This window comes from Onychostruthus taczanowskii, unplaced genomic scaffold (assembly GCF_017590055.1).
Source record: "Onychostruthus taczanowskii isolate IOZ18803 unplaced genomic scaffold, ASM1759005v1 scaffold11, whole genome shotgun sequence".
NCBI lineage: Eukaryota > Metazoa > Chordata > Aves > Passeriformes > Passeridae > Onychostruthus > Onychostruthus taczanowskii.
This window is the reverse complement of record NW_024497629.1, coordinates 15,429,832-15,454,396: the sequence shown is the minus strand read 5'-3', so window position 1 is coordinate 15,454,396 and position 24,565 is coordinate 15,429,832. Positions and strand designations below refer to the sequence as shown.

General features: G+C 36.5%; 1 protein-coding gene across 1 annotated transcript in view; it reads left to right on the top strand.

Moving 5' to 3' along the window:
- CSMD1 (CUB and Sushi multiple domains 1) overlaps window positions 1-2,092 on the top strand; it is a 1,071,386-nt gene extending 1,069,294 nt beyond the window's left edge. Inside the window, exon 70 of the mRNA XM_041420500.1 lies at window positions 1,933-2,092. Within this exon, the coding sequence (XP_041276434.1) occupies window positions 1,933-2,092 (160 nt within the window). The remainder of the gene's footprint in view (window positions 1-1,932) is intronic.
- The last annotated feature ends 22,473 nt before the right edge of the window (window positions 2,093-24,565 follow it).

Genomic DNA, 24,565 nt, shown 5'->3' with positions numbered 1-24,565 from the left:
AGAATCTGAGCTCCAGTGCCCTACGATGCAGTAGACTGTCTGCCCACCTCAGCATTAGATGGTTTGGAGAAACAAATTGCCGTGGGGATTGAACTTGGAAACTGCAGTTAAAATGATCCATGTCCTGAAATGTAGTGTAGCTTTTTGTTGACATAAACTGCTCAGGAAGGGCTGTCAACTATGTCTTCAAACTTGATATTGTAAGATGCTTTCTGATGCCTACAGGTCTACATGTTCAGACAGCTCCTGTTCTGCAGTGGTGGGGGGAGCTTTAAGAGCATCATGAATGCCCAGGCATTAGGATATGGAGAAGAGATAGAATGAAAAGGGAATATTGCTTAGAAAGAGAAGAACTCATAAAAATTTATTTTGTGACATAGGGGTACATTTAGTAGTTTATCCTGGGAAATTTGTATTGCCCTACATCAGCAGTATGTATTTAAGAGAGATAAAACTAATTCTTTAGACAAGCAGCTATAATCCCTCTGTTAATGGTATGGCTGGTTCAGCACTGCAGTTCTGCCAAATTTAAATGCATTATATTTGAGATAGGAGATGTTTCTCTTAATATTTCAAAGAATATTTTTCTCTTTCTTCTGTTTTTGATGAATTACTTACACTGAACTGCAGGTTTTAGAGGGGATGTCAGTGTCATATTACCATCAAAAAATTAACAAGTTGATTAGTGAGGTGAATTAATTTTAGGTCAAACTTTATTCTTTCCAAAAGAAAGGATATTCCAATAGAAAGAGAACAGAATCTATACATTTTGTAATTGCATTTTGAAATTACATTAATGATCAGAATAACAACATGAAACTTTCAAAATGATGCAGTGGTAGTTTTGCCCCTAGAGTCTCTCTGTAACAGAGAATTTGAAGGTCTTAGGGTACAATTTTATGGATGTTTCTGCTGTGCCTGTCTCACATAAACATCATCTAATTAGAACCAAGGTTGTTAAATCACACTGTTTTTACACAGTTGTACCTTTTATCTAGCTGACAGGGATTACTTCAGGAACGAAGACTGCATCCCAATCTTTCTGAGCAAAATTAAAATATATTTAATTACTTGTACCTAGGAAAGCTCCTAGTTAACTTCTAAGATTGTTTAGTAGTTATAAAATTAAAATAGGCATAAAAACATATTTATTAGTAACAGAATTATTTCCATGTTGTCAATTTTCCAGTAGTGATATCTTTCAGTGATAGCTTTCCCTATCTGCTATCCAAAAGAATAATTTTATAAGAAGAATTTGACTTTCAGGAACCCTTTTCTGAAGTTATATAATGAGATTCTAAATTGTTTTATTAAGCAACAAGCACTTACATTTTGTACTCTTTTCTCCTTTCTTGCCTTATTACAATTATATGTATAAAACAATATACTGAATTTATTATATTTCTTTAGATACTCCTAGATACTAAGAGATTTATGTTTAATATATTAAAGATAATATCATAGGATATCACTTTGCTAGATATATCAGAAAATATGTACAATTCCGGTTTATTTTCATTTAATTATTGGCTTAATTGTTCTAACAGAGCTTTGCATAAAAATGTGAACATTCTTGAAATTTTGATAAATCTTTCATGGTGAGAAAACAGTATCAAAAATAAAAAATTGGTTAGTGTCAGTATCATTTGATGCTGAATTGTCAACATTCATGTGAATATCAGTCAGGATTTGATCAATCTGATTACAGGTATTTGGACAAGGTATTTAGCAGTGGTTATTGTTGGTACAGAGGTGGAAAGACATGCTGTGTGAGATCTACCTGCAGTAACTGGAATTGCAGACACTTACCTGGAGGTTGCTACCACTAGCCGTGCAAGATATTCCGGACACTTGCTGTTGTATGTAGACAGAGTGGAACTGTTAGAATGTCTATTATTGCTAACGATAATTTCCTGTCTTTTTTTTCCCCAGAACAAGACCAAAAGTACAGTACAATGGATATGCTGGACATGAAAATAGTAATGGACAAGCTTCATTTGAAAATCCCATGTATGACACAAACTTAAAACCCACAGAGGCAAAGGCTGTGAGGTTTGATACGACTCTGAACACAGTTTGTACAGTGGTATAGCCTTCAGTGCCCAATATGACTGATTCATAGCCATACCTCTGATGGACAAGCAGTAATTCCTTTGGTGCCATATACCAGTTTCCCTTCTCTTGGCTTTGCTGCTGTAATCTTTAACATCTTCTGTCAGCCTACATGCAGCTAAATTTTCTGGTAAAAACGTGTCAGTCTTCGGGGGATCAGACAAAGAATATTTTTTCATCTTAAAGTTGGATCAAAATGCCTGGCTGCATCTGCTTCAAACCAAGGCACACTTTAAGGAAGACTGCCAAGTCATGCCAATTTGTCATATTTAATGCCTCAGACTCTCATATTTGTATGCGGCTGAATGCCTTTCAATGTGTTCTTCTGGGCACTTGGATAAATCCTTTGAGTACTGTGACAAATGATAGCACCACATATTATCCCTGCGAATATTCTGAAGAAATAAAGCTCTCTTGAAGGAGGAGACAGCCTTCCTTGAGGTTGCATACACTTGAAAATACTTTACCATTGAAATCTTGCTAAAATTAGGAAAACTTACAGTATATTTTATTCATAGGGCAGTTTTGCCAATTCCCCAATCAGCCATTAATATCGCAAAATATTAATGCACAATTTTTTTGCACTAGGGTATAATGGCTGACTGAGTAAGATACTGGTAAAAATATACAGGGTTTCTACACACTGTCCATTGTATATAGACATTCACTCACCCTTTGCCAAGCAAAACATTCCAGAATAAATTTACTTGGAGTATTAAATTGACCCCCACGTTTAGCACCAGTTAAAATCTTGTGCTATAGAGGATAATGTTTCTTATGTCAATTTTTGACTAAATTTCTTTGTAAACATGATTACAAGTCGCTGGGGACTTTCAGCCAGAACAAGAACCCATATCTAAGAAATTTTCATTGCCACTATTGTTTTCTTCTGAAATCAGTCATCAATCACCACTGTCAGTATCATACTATGTAACAGCAGGGGGGTTAGCAGCTATTGCTGCTTGCCATGTACAAATGTGAATAGTAATTTATTTTAGATAGCTCATAAAGCCTGTGAGCCTGTGCTCATAATACAGTCTTCCCTTTTGCATTTTTTTTCCATTTTTCCTTTAATATGACATAATTTTCTGATGTTACATGAAACTAAAACACATCACAGTAGCGTAGAAAAACCCAGGGCAAATTGTCCATAAAAAGTGGTAATTCAGTTTCTACCTTGAACAAAAATTCAACTATCTTTGCTTTCTGTTTATTTTAAATTTTTTTAAACACACTGCTTACTGCTTTTGTACTTACACAGTTTGACAGAGACGTTTATACACATAAAGGTTGAGTAATCATTAGTGTTTGCATAGAATTAGATGTTTTATTGATTGAAAATAAACAAAAATGCCATTGGGCAGATTAATTAAATTGAGTTTTAAAAATAGGAAATAATAGTAAATAATGAAGCAAAATCTGGTTTTAGTCATACACATTGAGTTCAAAAAACAGGAAAGTTGTTTTGCTTTTCTTCTAATTCAGGGCTGGTTTTTTGATGCTGTTTTTTTGTTTTAGTTTTCTGATTTCAAAACGTCCTATTGTCCTATTGCTATCTAAGCCTGTTGAAAAGTTTTTTCTGAACTCCATATGTGTTTAGGTCTGGCTGTTATACACAAAACAAAAAGGTAATATAAGACCAGTAACAGGTTTTTCAGCTAATGTTGCAGAATGCAACAAAAATTCCAAAGGTAACCCTTGGTCAGTTTAACAACTACATCTGTTAGATGAAAAATACCAGCAATATAATACATAATAATTGTAGGGCCTGCAGCTGTTATGTTCCTCATATGAGCAAGAAACTCTGAAGAAAATTTAATAAATAATCCTTTCCAGTCAGTTCCTTGTTCATTTTGTTTGTAGTTTTTTGCTTTCCTTTTTTTTTTTTTTTTTTGTTTTTCCTGAAGTTATTGTGCAGTAAGTTTCATTTAGTTGTCCCATCTCAGAGACCTTCACATTTTCAGAGAAAGAGCAGTCATCAGATAAAAGCTGTCCTGATCCTCCCCCGCATAGAGGAAGTTGCTTGGCAAATGAAGAGCTTCTGTAGGAACAGTGGGCCAGGAAGGAGGATATTGTCTGAGTAAAGTTTCTGACAGGTGTTAAAAATTGACATTGCTGCATTAAAAGTCTTTCTGTAGTGGCAATGACAGAAAAAAATGTTTTGAAAACAAAATACATAGCTTTTATTGATGTTTTTTAGTCCTGTCATTACAGTGTATGCTTCAGTGCCCTGTCTCACCACCAAGGAATGTGTTGGAGGATAAAAGAGAATATTTAAATGGTTTGGTCTTTTGTATTAGAGAGCCTAGATTCCATGAATCCATTATTCAGTGGTTCATTTGGGGAGGTAATGTAACAATTGCTTATCCTGAGTGAGTGCTCTTTGATCAGGGACACTCAAAAGGAACACACTTACAAAATATCCTAAGAAGTTTGCTGAGAGTGTTGATTAAACAGGAGCTTCACACTGGAACCCAAGTAAAACCAAAGTTTAATCAGTTCTACCCACACCTTTCAAATTCCTCTCCTTTTCCTCTGTGTTTGAGTCTTCTGTTCAGGTTGGATCTCCTCCTCCTGAAGTTATTACACAGAGGGCTGTGTATGCATGCACTTAGATATGGTGCTTCTTCAGAGTGAGGCTCTTAAGATGATGTGCAGTGACTGGGAAATGGCAGCCAGGAAATCTGGTTTTTTTTTCATATAAATGCAGAAGACTTTTCCCCCAGCGTTGACCAGATCATTATGACAGGCTAATAATACATGCTATATTTTTTTTAAAAAAACAGGTTATGTGCTTCAAAGCTGTTAAAAACTGCTGCTTGTATCACACATCTTGCCTTTCTCCAGGCTAGCTGCAATAATTTTTTTTCTTGTGTAAAATATTTTGTAAACAAAAAAAGAGTTGTTATTAAAAAAAATTTAAAAAAAAGTGGGAGGGTGGGGGGATTGGGGAGAACGCCGCATAATGACCAAGTCAATCTAATTTTCATTCCCACTATTCCATTCTTCCATTTCACTACCATGCTGCTGTGACATGAAGTAGGTGCAAAAGAACTTTTTGTACAGAGATATATTTTTTATGAAGAATTTGTAAAATTATTAAATATGATGTACTTTTTTGATTAATGTAGGTAAATTGTTAAAAATAAATGTTTTTACAATACAAAAAGAAATTGTAATTTTCCCAATAATGTAAAATTTACCATCTTTAGCTGATTTTCAGTTCTGATCCTATTACACTTGTATTAATATTAAAGTGGCCTGTTAAAAATAAACAGTATTCTCTTTGGAAAAAAAAAAAAAAAGAAACAAACATAAAAGACTGTAATATAGCCTGTGCAATGCCACCTACCTTGAAAACAAAATCAGAGTTCTAATTAAATATTTAATTTTAGATTTTCATCTATTGTGTGACCTCTTCTTATCAACTTTATTCCTTCTATTTCCTTTTATGCTTTTAAATCTCAGATACTGGGTTTTCATTATGTAATATTTCAACAGAATCTTAGCCTTGTTATCTTATGTTCCCAAGCATTTTGTAACTTGGGAAAAAAGTTCAGGAGCTCTCTAGTGAGGTGGGATTTACCTCCTGTTATGTTACAAATTCAGATTTTAAAATGGGACTTAAGCTTTTAGGTTGTTTTATAAAAATAACTGGTTTATTTTTCCACAAGCCTGCATCCTATCCATGGAATTGATGGATAACATGGAGCCAGAGGTATATCCAATTTTAACATCTGAGAGCCGGTTCTTCAAATGTACATACTTTGAATGCAACAAAAATGCTTTTCAAAATGCTTTTATACATAAAGTTAGCCATATATATTACTGTTTTTTAGAATCAATATATGAAATTCTGAGCATTTAAAAATATTTTGGTGTGTATTCATATTAAAAAAATTGAATTTATTTACTTGCTGACATGTTAACAAAGAGTCAGTCTTCAAGGATATTCTACCCATTATTCCTTTGGGAATTGGTGGTAGTATATGAGTGTGGTTCACTTTTAGAAAAAAGCTAAGATAGGCAGCAAGGACATGCACATTTCTCATCCTCACAACCCAGCCTTCTGGTAATATGATATCTTATAAACAGGTATTAAAATTCCCATCTCTCACAATGACCTGACTATCCTGACACTAAGCTGTAAAATGTAATCACTGACGCTATCAGAGCAGATATTGAGGCTCTATCTGACAGGGAGGCATGATTTTTACCTCTTTCGCAAACAGGAGTCTAAATATTCTAAACAAATGAGCTATTGTTCTTTTCACTATTGCCAAATTGCAGTGACAGCTTTTAAAAATTATTTCCCCTTATGATCTATTGGAAAACACAGCATAGTATATCTAATTTCAGATTCTACAGAAACCACTTACGGAAAAGAGATATTTTCTGGGTGTTGCGGATGCAGTTATGTAAGAGCCACTCTCAACTGAATCTGTAAAGAGCAAACATACTTGTTTTCTAGCTGGCATCTACTGTCTTTGTAGCAGCAGTGAGTTCATAAACAGTATCAAAGCATAACAATTGGTATGATTTACTCAAAATGGAAAATGCTTTTCTTAATGCTGCATTAAATTTTAAAATCCAATAAACTGCATTAAATACACTGCTGCCTGCTCCAGCATGATTACTAACTTGAAGCCACAGGACCTTGACATCATGTGGCTCGATGATAGAGGGAGCTGGGGTCGAATGGTGAAAGAAGATCTTCTGCAGGATATTGCCTTTAAATAAGTCAAATAAATTGCTTTTAAGCATGCATATGTAATATACAAAAAGAAAATAAGAGAGCAATCATAAAATAATAGAAGGGCCAGGGTTGGAAGGGCCCTTAAAGATCATATAGTCCCTGCCATATGCAGGGACACCTTATATGCTTGAGGGATTCAATCCAAAGGCCTTTATATTTTTTTAGAGTAAAGCAGTATTACAGTTTCAAAACCTTACTGATGACGGTGTCAAACACAAAATGGATTCCACCAAAGAGCACAGGATTATAGTCTGAACCTTACTAAATTTTTTTTTTTTTAATGGTTAACATATGCCTATATATACACCTAGTGATTAGTTATCAGAACTTGGTTATATATATATATATGATATGAGGAATTAGAAGATCTTCCTAAGGAGTTATAAATTTTTTCTTATATATAAAATTATAATTATACCAAATTACAGATATAGGTAGTAAGTATATAGAAGTATGAATAAGCTTGGAGTCTAATCCACTGGGGAATTTGGGCTCAGTTTTTTAGTGTTTAACTTTCAGCAATGTTTGTTCCTTTACAGAAGCTTCAGCAACAAGTTGTGAACCTACAGTCCATGAAAAAATGAGAGCTGTTAGATTTTGCATGTAATTTCCACAGAGCTCAGCAAGCTGAGCAGAGCCAGCTGAACTAAACAGTAGGAAATACTAAAGCAAGAAGAATGCTTAAGCATCTCAGCTTTGGCCTGAGGAACATACATGTTTTCACTGGGATTCATGACAGAAATTACTCAAAGATGGGCAGATTAGTCATATCATTTGGGGAATTTTTTTTGCCTGCAAGCTTCAAAACACAATGGAGTTATTGTTCCTTTTCCCCTTCACACCCAAGAGTATACTGGTCAAAGTGGTCAAATTAGGCATTTGGGGTCAGAGGTCAAAAGCTTCTTTAGCTTGAGGAGAAACACAGAGTTGTTAATCATAACTAAGATTGCTATAAGCACTCAGCTGTTAAAAGCAAGTCCTGGAAATTATTAGTACCTCTTTCTCCCTGCAGTGCAGTATTTGACATAGTAAAAATGTTGAAGAATTCCTTTTGGATTGTGCCTTGCAGAAAAATTATGTAAGGAGGAAGAATCCTTTTAACCATGATGTAGGTCAATTAGCAGGAAGAAGAAAATTGTGTGCCTGGTGGTCTACACTGGAAGAAATGATGGTTGGGTTGAATATCAAAATACCCTCAAAACAAAGGATTTTGAGGATATAAATTTTGAATTTAGGATATGAATGTCAGAAACTATAGACCTCTTTAACTCTTGGTGTATCAAAAGGCTGAATTTGCCCATGCTGTGAAAGAACACAAGGAAAATTCGTTAAAGGAAAAGATTACACAGAAATGAAGTGTTAAAGAGCATACTCCCATGCTCAGAAACATTCTCTGACACTGTTATATTTTCTAGTATAAATAGAGTCTTAAAAATTTGAGAGGCTCTAAAAGCAGAATTGCTCACCAAAAATGCTCATCAAAATGAGCTTTATTTTTATCCTTCTATAAAGGCTAATTACCATCTTATTTGGCAACTGCAACAAAAATATAATAGATGATGTACCTCAGATGAGGAATCTTTTCCTGTCAGTGTATAATAAGCATGGGCAGAATGTGTCCTGCAGACTGAAGTTTTTGACATACCTAGAAGAAAATCATGCACTCAAGTTTATTTATAGGTTAGGTGAGAAGCTGCTTATTCTAAAACAGCTCTAGACAAATCCAAACCTCAGATGTGCCAGCTGAGATACACTAAGATGGTGTTGAAGAGAGATGTACTATGTTCTACCTCCATGGGTGTGGTATCTGAGTAGAGCTGTTGGGACAGTGTGGAGACAATCTGTAACTTATCACAGTCCTATTGAAATCCTTTGGTTGCACTTTCCTCTTATATGTCTTTATCCATGCCCATAATATCCACATAAATAGAGTTAAACAGTGCAGGAATCTAGGCTGAAGGTAAAGGCTCAATCTAGATGTGATTTAGCAGGCTAGTGAAGAAGAATGTGTTCTCTGTCTGGCATTCTGAATGAAGTTGTCTGTTGATCTACGTCATTAGGTAGGAAAAATAGGTTTTGGAAAGGAAACAAGTAAATTTAAATCAGAAGAGGGGGACATGGAAGAAGAGTCTTCTATTATTAATCTCAAGGTTTTCACAGAACACAGCACTTATACTGGGTTACAGGGGTTATGGACTTCAGGGTGTATTCCATGTAGATCCACTTCTACAGCAGTATTCCATGTGTGAGCATACCAAGGCACAGGGAACAGACCTGGCTGAATTATTCATAGGCCACAGCACAGCAGTAGGGTGGCAACCTGATAGAGAGCTCTTCCACTAACATGAAGAGTTGCTCTTTTCCAGATGGACTTGAGATAAGACTCTGGAACCTTGCTCATACAAAGTGGCTTGCAATAACAAAGAAAAGACAATTAGAGGGATTAATATATTCTGTCTGATACGCTTCTTTCACTGAGACATTGAAGAAGACATCTTGGTCATAAAAGGGGGTTGACCTGAGAAGCTGTGCAGACGCAGGTTGTCAGGTTTGGCTGTTATGAGAGGGCAGAAGGATGAAGCACTGTTTAGAGCTCTTTGGAAGCAGAAAAAGTCAGGAAAAGTGGTAAAGGGTTGGCTGTGTTAAGGGGGTCAACTGTCATGCCTGATGGTTTTGTTGATAGAGTCATAAGGAAGACAAGGTGGAGGAATGCACCAACAAGCATGGGAACAAAGTTGTTCAAGAATCCTTTGGTCTGGAAAGGTTAGATGAAGAAATTCCTGGAGCTCCTGAATCCCTGAGAAAGGCTGAGGATTCCTCAAAATAGCCAGGTTTATGCTGATCATCTTGACATTACTGAAAAAATGAAATTAACAAATAGGAAGTTACTTCCACTTTTCTCCCTCTCTCTTCCAGCCCCAGCTATCCTTTCTCTGGTTAATAATCAACTTTTTTGTGTTTTCTGAATATCATCCATCATACCCTCTGATCCCCTTCTTTTTCTCTCTATTTTCTCTGTAACTCACTCTCCAGTTTTCTATGATTTGATGAATAAAATATGTAATTTGTAAGTATTTTGCTTGTGACTTTTCATTTCAGGGAACAGTGAAGTCTGGTTAAGGTGGGAGATGTATCTGAGTGATTGGGAGGGCATTTCAGAGCTTGATATGGTTAGGCAAGGGAGAAGAATAAACAAAAGGGAGTCAGGTAGTTTGGCAATGACTGGGAAGTAAAGGCAAAATGAACTGTTTAATCTGTTTCGGTGGTTTGTTTGTTGTTTTTAACTACTGCTGTAATACAACAGGCTTAGTGCACGGAGCTATCACGCCTGGGACATGAACAGGTGATCAAGCATGACTTCCCCATTGTGGGTCCATACTGACTACTTCCAGTCACTTTCCTGTCCTTCATGTGCCTGGCAATGTTTTACTGAAAACACTTGTCCTATCTATTAGCTGATCTTCCCATCTATTTGTTCCATCATTCTGATTTAATGCTGCCTTAGAAAAAAATGAATTAAAAACCTTTCCTTTGGCCACTCATGATTTAATCTTTTGTCTTTTTTATTTCTGCTCTCTTTGAAGTCTGAAGATGATGAGAATATGACAGCCTTTCATTTCCTGAGCAGCTTAGTACTGTGTCTTCTCAGGTTTGCTTAAAGTTCACTGTCTCTACTTTTTTTTTTTCCATATCAATAACATGCTCAAATTGTGACTTATTCACTTATTAACTTTCATTTGAAGGAAGAATTTATGTGTTTGCATTCATTCTCTCTTGCTTTGTCCTCCTCACATTCATATACATGCACATTTACTTTTCATTTTCTTTAGAGAAAAAAATCCAAACATTTTTCTTCTTCCTGTGAACTCACATAGGAGCAAGAAAGCATATATGCTGGTAGTAAGAAGTAAACCAATTTTTTGTGCTCTAAAAAATAGCCTTTATAAATCAGATAAAGTTTTTATGTTTTCAACAATATTTTTTGGTTTTAATAAATTTCATTTAACTAAAATTGCTACTCACCCTACAGAAATTGTTAATCGAAAGTTATTCTTTAAGGAAGTCCTTCAAGCAGGGTATCATAAGTACCTATTTGCAACTCCTGAAATCCCTTTTCTGGGTATCTTAATTATAACTGGCTTTAAAGTTTATTGCTAAAGCTAGGAATGGACTGAGAAATTGAATGAAAAGTAAATCTGGTTCCTCCATAGCCTTGCTTACTTTTCTTTTAGTCATGTTTTTAAACCAATTAATCCTGTCTTTTCAGGAAATTTCTACAATACTGCTGTTGTTAATATTCCAGCCCTTGTCAAAAGGCTTGTCTGAGACTTAAGAAATTAATATCATTTTCTAAAGATTCAAACCTTTCCTAAGAAGAGTATCATTGGGCTTTTACTTACTTAATTTCTTTTAGAAGTTGATTTTCAGGTGAACATCCATCCCTACCCAGACAGGATGTATGCATGTTAATCCACACAGACTCATGTAGGTTCCAGGAGACTCCAGAGGCCAAAAATGCCACCTTTAAGCAAGGCCAGTCCTCATACTGAACCAATATGTTGACTGTTTCTTGTCCTTCCATTGTGAGGAGGGTCTGCCTTGGCAGATAGCAGAGAGATCTCCCATTATCCTTCTTTAAGGCTCCTAAGTACTCCTGGCCTCTCCTCATGAGTGATATGCTCCAGATGGTTACTGAAAGTGGAACAAAAGGCTTCACCTGTGCTAATAATTAAAACAGCACCAAAGAGCACTCTCTGGTCCTGAGGCTAAGCTGTTTTAGTAAGGATTGTACATATATATCTGGAAACCAGAAAAGCAAATTAAAATCTGAGTCTAAGAGTGGAAAAGAGACATTTGGAAGAGTCTTTAAAATTTCTTTCAAAAATATTCATTAATTTATTGCTAGGAGAAATCCACTTGTGAACTTGAGAACATTCAGAAAAAATAAGACTTTAAAAAACTATTCCTTCTTAAAAAAATTCTGATCTTTAGTTATAGCATCACCTTTTTTTTTTCCCCTCCAGGTGCACTGAATGTTGAATCCATCGCTTCATTTCTCATAAATCTCATACAAGTACTATTTTTATACGCAGAAGAAAATATGGTTTTAAAGGTCATGTTAAACTGAATCATTAATCAGTAAAAATCCAGAAATGTCTAATATTTAGTGCACCTGCTGCATTTTCTTCCAGGTTTCCTCTAACTACCTGCACTAACTAACAGGTATTGCACAGAACAGCATTTTCATGAGATGCTACAACAGATGAAGCTATGATATGTACTGTACAAACTTTGCAGCAGCATATACTAATCACCACAGAAAATATAGAAAACCCTTTCAACTGCAGAAATCTTTAGAGCACAGCTTTCTTTATGCTCTCTTTATTTCTAATTATTTTTACTCACACTCCATAAGTTTCAATTTCTCGTTCTTTTAGTTCTTCATGTGCTCTTTGCTTTGTTATATAGACTTGATGTAAAGTTACGAAACTTAAGTGGCAAAACTATTTCACCTTCAGATTTGTTCTGTCCTTTTTTCAGTAATAATGAATAAATCTCCATTATAACACAGTTTCAAAAGAAAGAGTTTGCTGTGAAATATTTAATATATGCTTACATCTTTTTGATTTTGAATTATATTGAAGTAGCTGAGACATATGTGTAGAGATCTTATGCCTGCTTTAAATACTAAATTTTTGTATGAATACTATGCTTTTGTCCTCACTTTGTGTCAAGCTTCTCCATGAAAAAAATTCTTTTCTGTTACTAGCAACAGATTTGCACCTGGCTGACATTTTAAATTAATCCAGGCATTTTTTGACAAGATACAAACATGCTTCCATTATTATTACCCTATCAGCTTCCCAACAACTTCAAGCAAATAGTTCTGAGAACATTTTGACTATATTTATCTAAATTAATTATTTCTATATTTCTCTTTATTCTCTTTAAAATTCCTTTATTTTTTATGTTGTATTTTGAGGCATGTCTTTTAATGTAGAAATCAGGGAACTTGATTTACTGTGTTTCATACTGGCCTTTTTTTTTTTTTCCTAAGATTTATATGTCAATGTTAAGAGAATGAACCACAAGCTGTATTTCATCTTCAGAAACTTACTGATCTTCCTAGGAAAGTAATATTTTGGAATTGGGAATATTAAACATTTTTAAGTTCTGTGTTAAAAATATGTTAGAAACTTGTTGTCAAAAGAGATAATACTGGATTTAGACAAAAATCATCTAGAACAGTTTAGTTTTTTAAATTAATATACTTAACTAATAATGCTATTCGATAACTATTAGTTCCACCTGGTTTTTGCACCCACAAAATCTAACTATATTGTAAGAACAGGAGGACAGAATTTATCTTTTAAACAAGGTGAATACTTTTTGTTCTCGAGGCAATGCAAAGAAACTAGAAGAATTTTGATTTGTCTTAAAAGCTACTATGCAGGCAAAATAATTGTTGAATAATAAAATTATTTCATTCCATATATTTTGTCAAAATCTACTGCCCTGGAAATATGCATCTTTGTATGTTTCAAGTGACATTAGCAGGTTTCATCAACATTAACCCTCAGCTAAACCTCAATTTTCTTTCATATTAAACATACAAAATGCACAGTCCTCAGTCACAAAATCCTCGCTCACATGATCCTGAATCAAATATTTACATTTATTTTGTGTAAAACGTGTTTTCCTAAATAGGAGGTCATAAAATAATCAAATCTCAAGTTTAATTTGGGTCAGCTATTTGAGTTATAGTTTATTTTTGAAGGAATGGGTCCTAATTTAAAATTACATTGATGTCCAATGTGTGTGAGTTTCCATCAAACTTCTTTATTTAATATGTAGCTGATACTTGAGCAAATATCAAGTTCTGTTTAAAGGAAAGAATTTATATGGAGTATTTATAGTCTTATTTAAATCAAAATAAGAATTTTTGAACATATCATGGTGTTTTTTTCCGTTATACTGAATTTCTGATTTCTGCAGTTCTTGCATGCCAAGTAGAAGTAAACCCTATTTAAAATTGTATTTCACCTCATCATAGAGTTGTTTTGGGAAGCTTGTTCTAACCTGACGCTTACTTATCCTCATTATGACATGGTGAGGGACAGAAACTCATGTGAACCAACATCAATAGTTACTTTGTGTGTAATTATCTCTGAGATTTTATTTGATTGTATGTATAACTTCAGAGTTTTTCAAACAAAATTTTAATTTTCCCCAAAATGTAGCAATACTGTAGCCACCTGCAACAGAAAAAAACCGTCATTGTCCTAACCTCAAAAAGGCTTGCCTCTTAGGCTTATTTTTGGGGTTGTGTATTAGATAACATTGCTCAAATTGTTTTGAAGGCAAGAGTCTTGTACTCCTGTGGGGGGCGGGGTGGGGAGGGTGAGATTTGAAGTTTTTGAAGCAATTGTGTTAGGGAAAGCAGTAATGGTGCATGGCTTTGTGAACATTTAAAAGTGCTGACACATTGTTTTCATCACTGAGTGTGAAATTTAAGACCTAATGGAAATATCAAAGTTTCTGTTGCTGTATCTGTCAAGATGTCAGCTTCGGGAGCAGTCATGCCTTTCTTTCTGTGCACTGCAGAAGTACAATTTGAACTTGTGGTTGCAGGTGGCTGAATGCTACCTCTAAATCCCATCATTCTGGCTCACACATAATATTCAAGCTCACAACTTTGAAATATAAGCAGTCTAAACTCTCAGGCTTGAATTCTGTGTTACATAATGCCTTTAGTTGTGAGGTCTAGGTAATAAAAACATAGCTTTTCTGCCTTTGAATCCTGCACATGATTGAACATTTTTCTTTTGTGTATTTCTGTACCAAACCAAACCCAATCCAAATAAAATAATTTTGATGTGATCTAAATACTTGAAGCAAATCTGCTTTCATCATTAAGAATTATTGTGTAAATTGAGCTTAAACAACAATCTGTTCTTTATAAAGTATGGAAATTGAAGTCATGTGTAACTGTACTAGCTTCTTTATTTTTTCTTGCTATTTTCCTTGAAAATGGCAATACAAATTCAACTGATAATGTGGAATTATGTAAGTGACATAAAATCACAAATATTCCCAATTAATTGTTCCAAAGTGTGTTTCTAAAAAGAATACAAAAGTATTGAAAGGAATACACTGGATACAGCTTTATCATAAAAAGCACAGTGAACATTATTAATTAAAAATAATAACAGAAATTAATTTCTTAGGTAAAAATATGTGTGATGATTATTTTTCTACCATGAGCTGTCTCAAATGGGTCAGAGAACTACTGCCTAGTCTATTTTAGATATTTTTTAGCTGAATTCAATTAGTTTAGGACAGACATCTTCTCCTTAGGGGAAGGTAAAGCATTTGGTAGATGGGGCACTGCATGTCTCTATTGAGAAACTGTGGAGTATTTCCCTTCTCTGGCATTCCGAGAGGGGTCTGCTCTGATGACATGCTGACTGCAAAATCCCTGTGACCATTAGGGGATGTTCCAGTGCTGCCTCCAGTGCTGTAGTGTGAGCAAGATAATTCTTCATCTCTGCTCAGCACCCTTGTGTTACTCAGGAGTGATGGAACCAGTTCCAGATTAAACACAACCACAGGAGAGACATGGAATCGCTACAGCCCACTTAAGGGCCATGAATACCACAATGGGACAGGAGCACCTCTCATACACAGGGATCCTGAGAGAAATGGGAATGTTTAGGTGAAGGCAAGAAGGCTTGAGGGAATCTTATCGATGTGTATAAATACCAGATGAGAAGCAATAATCAAGACAAAGAGGCTTGAGCCAGTGCTTCAGTGATTCAGGATAACAGTGAATGTGTATAAATTGTGTTTAAACACTGGAATAGGTTGCTTAATAATTCTGTGGAATCTCCATCCTCGGAGATATTAAAATACTAAATGTACACCATTCCAGGAGCCTACCACACTTGTCCCTCCTCTGACCAGTGGTTTGGACTGGCTTATCTTCAGAGATGCTTTCCATCCTCAATCATTCTATGGGTCTGTGATTTTGTATTATGTCAAAAGTCACTTCAGAGAGCAGGGCTGGAAGGCACTCTGAAGAGCAACACCTTCCCTTCAATGTATCTGTAGACTTATGTTGCTCCAATATATGCCTACAGTTAACTGGCATGAATCCCAGCACCCAAAAAAAGTAGAATCTAGAGTTTTATGGGATATATTTAGCACTGAACTCAATCGGGTCATGGTGTATTTCCTCATGACCAGTTCAATTTTCCTACTTATTAATACTGTGAAAGACAGAAGATCATCAGTCTGGTTATGCTACTTTTTGTTGCAATTCATGCTATACCAGAAAAAAAAAAAATATATATATTGTAGATATATATATATATATATATATATACGTGTGTGTGTGTGTGCATGTGTATTTATTTGCAGCTGAAGAGTTTGGAATTCAGTGTGGCTATATAAAGACCTGTAAGTCGTCTTCATATGGAATGAAACCTTTGCTTTTGGTTTTTTGGGTTTTTTTTAAATGGAATTCATTGCATACTGCTTCCTTCTGAAATAGTGTGCTGTGAGTTCACAGTCTGTTTTATAATGTGCTTCTCTTTTCTCTCTTGATTCAGTGGCTCAGCCACCTATTGATCTTCACTGCTATTGGTATAGATGAGACAGTAAAACTACCTGTTTAATCTGGTGAAAACTGCTGGATTCTACCCCTTCATTTCCCCCAACAAAAACCCATCTGAGACATTTTACAGTCTTTGAATAAAGTGGTTGATACCATACTCACTGGGAAATAACTGAAGTAAATAAAATCAAAGACATGTTTTTTTTCTAATTTTTGTTTGGTGCTTCACAGGGACTGCTGGTGCTATAAACCGGGCAGCTTTGTGAGTGGTGGGACTGAAAAAGACTGCTGTATAAACATAGAAATTATATAGCTTGCTATAAGTTCCAGACATCTGATGTTTAATACTAATGTCTTGCAGGCTTTCCTCAGCTTGTCAGTCAAAAGAATAGTTTCTTCTTCCTTTCCATTACCTTCATTAATTTCATGAACTGTTGGACAGAAAAGAAAGCAAAGTTGTCTTTGTGCTTTTCAATTTACTTCTACTCCATATGAAAAGAGCATTCTGCAAATGATGAAGCCATATTGGAAGATACTTCCCCTCCAGGTACTGACTTTTCATTCAAATAATAACCTCTGGTAGTGCACAAAAATCTGTGGGTTAGCAACACTGTCATTTACAGACGCTGTCAAAGTAAGCATTCGTGCTTTAAGCACAGAATAAATTACACTCTTCAGTGGTTGCACTCAAAATCAAAGACAAGATATTCTATCTACTCATAAGTAAATCTTTCCTTTTCTGTCCTATCAGGTAGTTTTCACAAGTCCCTTCACTTCAAGAACATATCTCAATAGTAGTTTTTTTACATGTCTCATTCTCCTTCTGCTGTTTGATGTCATGATAATGCATCCATGTCATCATCTGGCTGTACAGAGCAGCTCTTTCTTTGCTTTTCCTTAGTTCTGTTTGTTTCCTTTCATCATCTGTGCAGGTGCTACCTGCACATCTTTCTTCCACTTCACAGCAATAGTGCTTCTCTCCACTCTTTCAGCCATGATAACTAACTGCCTTTTTAACAACTATTTTGACCTGAGCTACTTGAATGATAATGACTTTGTTGTGGTCTAATACCAAACCATTTTTATTCCTGCTTTTTTTTTTTAAATCTTTTTTGCCAGATATCAAAAAATAATTGGACTATTTCCTACTGAAAAATAATAAAAAATTTGTTTGCATCCACTTCATATGCTTAGGTCAGTAGGTCCCTGTAAATCACTGCTGACTAAATAGTCACTGAGTTCTTTTGCATCTTACTCTTTCCTGATAGTCACCGAAAAAAGTGAAGCGCAGTCAGGATCTCTGTTGACATGCTGAACTCAATTTCATTTCTGTCAACTTGGAAATTTTTTATCTTGGAAAATTGCTTAGTGAAGCTTCTCTGTGTAATTTAGATATGAATCTTCCTTAGGCAAGTTAACTTGATCCTGAAATTAATGGGAAAATAATCATGAAGTTGCTCATTTTCAAAGTGGCGTTATATATAAGTGCCTACTTATAAACATCAAAAATGAAAATGTGTACAGGTGCACAGATATGCACAGTATGTCTAAAGTTTCAAGGCTGAATATTAATGTTTACATATGTAAAAAAAGTGAAATGAAATAGATACAGTATTCTTAAACCTAGTAAGAATTGAAATGGTTTTCTTTAGTATCTGCAGATAAAAATTCTTATTTGCTTTTTTTGTTAACAATTTTAGAGTTTTTCTTAATTTTATACTATAAATATTAATATTACATATTTCAAAATATATCAACAAGACACAATTTTTTCATCATACTCTAAGACATGATGAAAAGGGAGCAAAGAACATCAACCCCTTCTGGTTAAAGCTGGAACTAGGACACCGACAAAGGCATAAAGATGTTTTCTCTCTGGGGAAAACAAAGCTCTTTATAATATAGATTTCCATAAGGTGTATTTCTGTAAAAATCTGATACAGTCACAGAAACATAAGAATTGACACCTTCCACAAGAAGTTTAATTTAGTATTTAGAATATTGGTTCAGAAAGTGGGATCCTTAGCTTTTCCTGCTTCCTTCACAGGCTCAACAATATTGAATCCCAAAATCATTCCTCCTTGGCAGATGAAATAGTCTTCCTGCTATAGGCACTCTCTCTTCCATGACAATATTAGCCAGAGATAAAGAAAAGAAAGAAAATATTTAAGGACAGAGAATAATCAATGGAATAGAATATATGGAAGTCTTGAATATTCATTCTATGTATTCAGCAACTTTCACAAAAGCATTCAGTGAAAAGCAGTACTTTTTGTTGCACTAAAGGGAAAATTGTAATACAGGTTCCTTCATGATTTTTTTTCTCACTCTTTTGTTAGCTTTTACTTCTGCCAACAAAAGGGTAAAAAAAGCAGAATGGCTATCACAGAATCATAGAACTGTAGAATCATTAAACTGGAAAATACCTCCAAGATCATCAAGTTTAACCTTTGACTGAACACACCATGCCAACTAAACTATGGTACCAAGTGCCATGTCCAATCTTTTCTTGAACACTTCCAGGGATGGTGACTCCCTTTCTCCAAAAGAAAAAACCCCACCTCCCTCAGCTGCTCCACACAGGACTTTTCCTCCAACCTCTTCCCCAGTTCCATTGCCCTTCTCTGGACTTGCTCCAGCCCATCAATGTCTTTCTTGTAGTGAGGAGCCAGAGCTGGACAGAGCACTCAAGGTGTGGCCTCACTAGGGCCAAGTACAGGGGACCATCACTGCCCTGGTCCTGCTGGTCGCACAGTTTCTGTTTTAATATTGTATCTTTTGGTAAAAATTATACTAAGTGAAAGACAACTTTAAAATCCTAGTTGTCCGAGATAGCATCTTACTCATCTTTTCTCCTTTTTATGGCCCATTTCTTCTTAGAGATCTGTTTCAACATGATTTGGTTCCCCAAAACAATACATTTAAAGCATCAGAACAAGTTGATCATGATTTAAAGATATAATGAAAATGTTTACAGCTGCAGTAACCCAAGGAAAAAGTTGAGTAATGAGTAGCACATAGAATCTTTGACAGTTTCAGAGTTAATGTTCTTGTTTCTACAATAAACATATCAAAAGTTAATAATTTTTCACCGTCTACATTAGATATTAAAATTCTCTGATGATTCTTCTTAATCTTAAAGTTTGAAACAAGAGCAGAAAATTACATTAATCCATTTTCAGGAGAATTAACCTAACAAAAGATAGAGGTATGTCTTGGCAGTGTAAAAACTATAGCAAAATTTGTGTCCTTGATTTCTAAGGCCTTAAATAATTTGACTGTTCATTAGGCAATGAGTAAAACCTTGTCCCTATTCAAGCCCATAAAATATTAAATAAACTGAGTTATTAACAAAAAAAAAAAAAATTTTTCAGTATCCCATATTTTGTTCAAAATTGCACTACCATTCTGTTCACTGTGTTGAAGATATAAAAACCTCTGTGCCAATTAAGACGAATAAATTTTCTGGCTAGTTAGGAACTATTCAAGCAGTATGAATCATCTTCCATTTCTATCTCCTTCCTAATTTTTATAGGTCTTCTGTACTTTGAGATGTAACATTTTAGGTGAAGCTCTTATGAAGTGTTAATGAGAAAAACTGTGAAAGAACACAGAAGTGCCCATTCATTATCTCTTAATTTGATTTGTAATCTATTTTACTTGTATATAACCATTATCTCTAAAAAAGTAACTTGTTTATGGAGGGAATGCTATCTTCCACTTTCTGCTGCTCTTCAGAAGAGGCTGTTTTATGGTGGGCTATGGCCTCCCCTGCCCCAAACCCAGCCGGAACTGATTTTCAGGAAAACTGCTGGGTTTGGTTTTCCTTGTGGATACATTCGTCTCCTTAGACCTGAGATAATTGGACAATAGTACCACCCTTATCTCAAGTTCATGTTAGGTGGCTTAACGCACAGTCCAGTTCCAGTCAGGAGGAATATTAGATGGGGAGTGTGCTTTGGTAGTCGCAGCTTCTTTATACAATTTTGGCACAGCGGCCAAGGTCCTTTTTCAATAATGTTTAAGCCATTACCCATAGCCTTTTAGCTTCTCACAAGATATTAATTGAAATGTATAAATTGAAACGTATTCTTGCATTATGAGAATAAAGGTACTCCTGGATCTAAATGTAGGGTCATAGTGGTGACAGTCTTCATACATTAGTTAGCAGCAGGATGTCCATGCCTTGAAAATGTGAGTTTATGATTTAAAGTCTGGACTACAGTCACTTCAAAAGATTGATTTATTTCTGATGCTGTCTAAACCAGCCATAAAGGGAGAAAGTAAAAATAAGAGCTGATTAGTTAACTTTTTACCCTGATCATAAATCCCTGAAGAATGCAAAGAATGTCCAGAAAGACCTATAAGAAAGCACAAGAACCCTTTTTTTTTTTTTTATTGTAATATATCTCATCAGGAATGAAAGCAATAAACACACTTAACTGCCAAGCTAAGGAAATCTAATCATTAGCTGAACTGCTTAGCAAATGGGCCATTTTAAGTGGTTCAATTCATAAGTCACTTAGGGATGACAACACAGTAGCAAATGCAGGAGGGATTAGGTAGTCTAATCAGGAGAAAAATGATCAGTGACACTTAATGGAGGCAAACTGATACAATAATGAATACTTAGCAAATGGACCTCAAATGCAACAATGCCTGCATGTTAAAATATGTTATGAGAAACCTCATAAATAGCATCCTCACTGTTTTCATATCAAGATTCAATGTTTATTTGCTTTCCATTATATTCCAACTTTCTATGGCAACAGAAGATTCATTCTAAAAAATGTCAGTGAAGTTGGATCTTCTAAATTTCTTGAACACTTTGAAAGTTACATACTCATAATGTTGGTGGTGTTTTCAAAAGGGATGTGAAAGTATTGTCTGGTTAAGTTATGGACTGTTTTGTTCTGTAACAGCATTATTTTCTTTGTATTAGTTTATATGTGTTGTTTTGGATTTGTAATAAAAACAGTATGGGTGATACAGGGATGTTTTATTTATTTATTACTGAACAGTGCTTGCACTGTGTATTGGGTTTGCTTGGCCAAAGCAGGGTTGTAGGGGTAGCTTTCGTGAGAAGCTGCTATAAATTTCTCCATTTCCAACAGAGCCAGTGCCAGCTGACTTCCAGATGGACCTGCTGCTGGCCAAGCCAAGCCCATGAGTGATGGTAGTAGAGCCTTTGGGATAACATCATTAAAAGCAAAGAAACCTCCTGTGCAATGGGAATTGCAGCCAGAAAAAGAAGTGAGAACATGTGACAGCAACAGCTCTGCAGACACCAAGGTCAGTGCAGAAAAAAGGTGAGGAGGTAATCCAGGAGCCAGCGCAGATTGCCCTGCAGTTCATGGTGAAGACCATGGTGAAGCAGCTGTGCCCCGTCGTGCTTTAGGAATGATACTCCTCCGCTGAGTGCCCCCACCACAACTCTCCAAAACCGTGCATTGGTCTCTTTCACTCTCTCTGACAACCTGTGGTGAGGCAGGATGGAGTTGAGAATTGGAGGCACAAAAGGCAAAGATCACAAGTGGAGATAAAAACAGTTTATGGAAACAGCAGTGAGATAAGAAAATGAAATAACAGTAATGATAAGTAATAGCAATTATATCAATAACAAAAGTATACAAAAGAGAGAGTGATTCACATGCAAATAGGCTTACCCCAAACCCCTCTCTCCTTCTCATATTTTTTGACTGAAAGGAATTTCCCACATGGCAATGACATAACATGGCATGGAATAACCTTACAGTCCTGGCCATTCCCCCTCCCAGCTACTGTAAAAATTAACTCTGTCCTGCACAAAACCAGGACACACCTGCAGCCATGAAGGTCCACAGTGGGGTAGATATTCACCTGCAACCAGTAAGGACCCCACATTGGAGCAGGGGAAGAGTAGGAGGAATACACACCCAGAAGGGGAAGGAGCAGCAGAGATGATGTGTGATGAACTGACTGCAGCCTCCATTCCCTGCCCCCTGAGCATGGTGGTGGAAGATGTAGGGAAAACTGGGAGTAATGTTGAGCCCAGGAAGAAGGGAGGGGTGAAGGGAAGGTGTTTTGATGATTTGGTTTTGCTTCTCATTCTTCTACTCTGACTTGAGTAGAAGATAAACTACTTCTCCAAGTCTGTTTTGCCCATGACACTAGCTGGGGAGTGATCTCTCCCTGTCCTTGCCTTGACCCATGAGACTTTATTTTTATTTTCTTTCCCCTGCCCAGCTGAGGAGGGGGAATGATAGAGTTGCTTTGGTGGGCACCTGGCATCAGCCATGGTCAATCCATCACCCAGTGTCCAGGATGTCTGTTTCTTGTAGTGCTCATCCTAGGAAGTAAGCTGGGAATCCACAAGTAGGGAGGGGTCACAGCTGACCAAATCAATGAATCAGATATAAGACGTTAAGAATGATATGGATCTGTTGGAGTGAGTGCAGAGGGGGTCATGGAGATGATCAGAGGTTTGGAGCACCTCTCCTATGAAGACAGGCTGCGAGAGTTGGGGTTCAGACTCTGTTGCTGTGTGTTGTCATTGTGTGCCTCAGTTTCCCCAGTCCCTCCCCTGAAGTTTTCTTCCCCAGGTGGTGTGTCAATCATCTCTCCTTTCCCCTACCCTTGATGCCTGCTGGGCACTGTCTATCAGCCCAGAAATTACAGGGGAGCATCAAGTGATTGACAAGTTCAAAGGATGCTCTCCACACCCTGGGGGGGCCATTAGCCCACGCAGGTGTCCCTGTCATCTGAGACCCCCTCCCCCTGTACCTGGTTGGTGCTCCCTGTGTTCCCTCCCCTGCCCCTCTCCCCCGGTTAAAAGGGCGAGAACACCATGCGCAGGGAGGTCCTCATGGAGCTGTTACTGGATTCAGAGGCCGTGCGGCCCAGAATAAAAACTCTGCATTAACCCTCCATGAGGACCGACTCCTTCTTCACCATCGCCTTAAAAGGTTTTTCCAGCACAGGGAGGCCTGAGGAGTGACCCTCTTTTACCAACAAGCTCCAGCCGTAAGCACTGGCGCTCGGGACATGCCTGCACTTGTCCTCACGTGCTCAGAGCTAGCCAGAGCAACTCTGGGGTGCAAAACACCACAGGTGGTGCTATTTGGCTCAGCAGCAAGGGACAAAAGAAGAGGCAAGGCATGTCCCATTAAATAATATTGGTAGAAACCAATAAGCCTGTAGAAGAAAAGGCTCAGAGCAGACTTGCCAGCAGCCTTCCAGTAACTAAAGGGGGCCTATGAGGAAGCTGGAGAGAGACTTTTGACAAGAGCATGGAGGGATGGGACAAGAGGAAATGGCTTTAAACTGAAAGAGGGTAGGTTTTAATTAGATATTAGGATGAATCTTTTCACCCTGGCATGGGTTATCCAGGCAAGTTACAGATGCTCTGTAACCTTAAACAAAAATAGATAACTTTTAATTCATAACATGTCCCATCTCTGGAAGTGCTCAAGGACAGTTTGGATGGAGCTTTGAACCTCTTGCTCTAGTGGAAGGTGTCTCTGCCCAGGGTAGGGGGCTCAAACCAGATCATCTTTAAGGTCCCTTCTAATCCAAACAATTATATGGTTCTATGACATTCCATTCCATATGACGTCATGTTCTGTAATTAGAGCTCTGGGCTAGGAGATGTTCATTTAAGAAATTTGTCTTTCCGGCAACTGTTACCTGTTTTCCAGCAACTGGCTAAACATTGCCTGTGGTTATGAAGTACTGAGTGAATTGCCTATTTTTCTTTGGCTGCAGGAGCATCTTTCTATAATTTTTTAAATATTTATTATTGTTTGTTGCATTAGCTCAAGCCACAAGTTTTCTCACTTCTGCCCTTTGAAATCATTTCCCACTCCCAGAGCAGGGAGTAAACAAACAGCTATGTGGACCTTAGTTGCCCATCAGGCTTAACTCACAGAGCTGTAAAATGGACACCTATTACAGCAGCACAACCTACATTTTTTATATAAAGCAGCCAGGTTGCCTGTATTGTTAATGGGTGTTTATGAAGACATTGCAGAAAACCTCTGATCTTCCAAATCTTTACAAGAGCTCTTTGTGAAAGCTTGGTGCAAGGGAGTAATCAGTTCCCC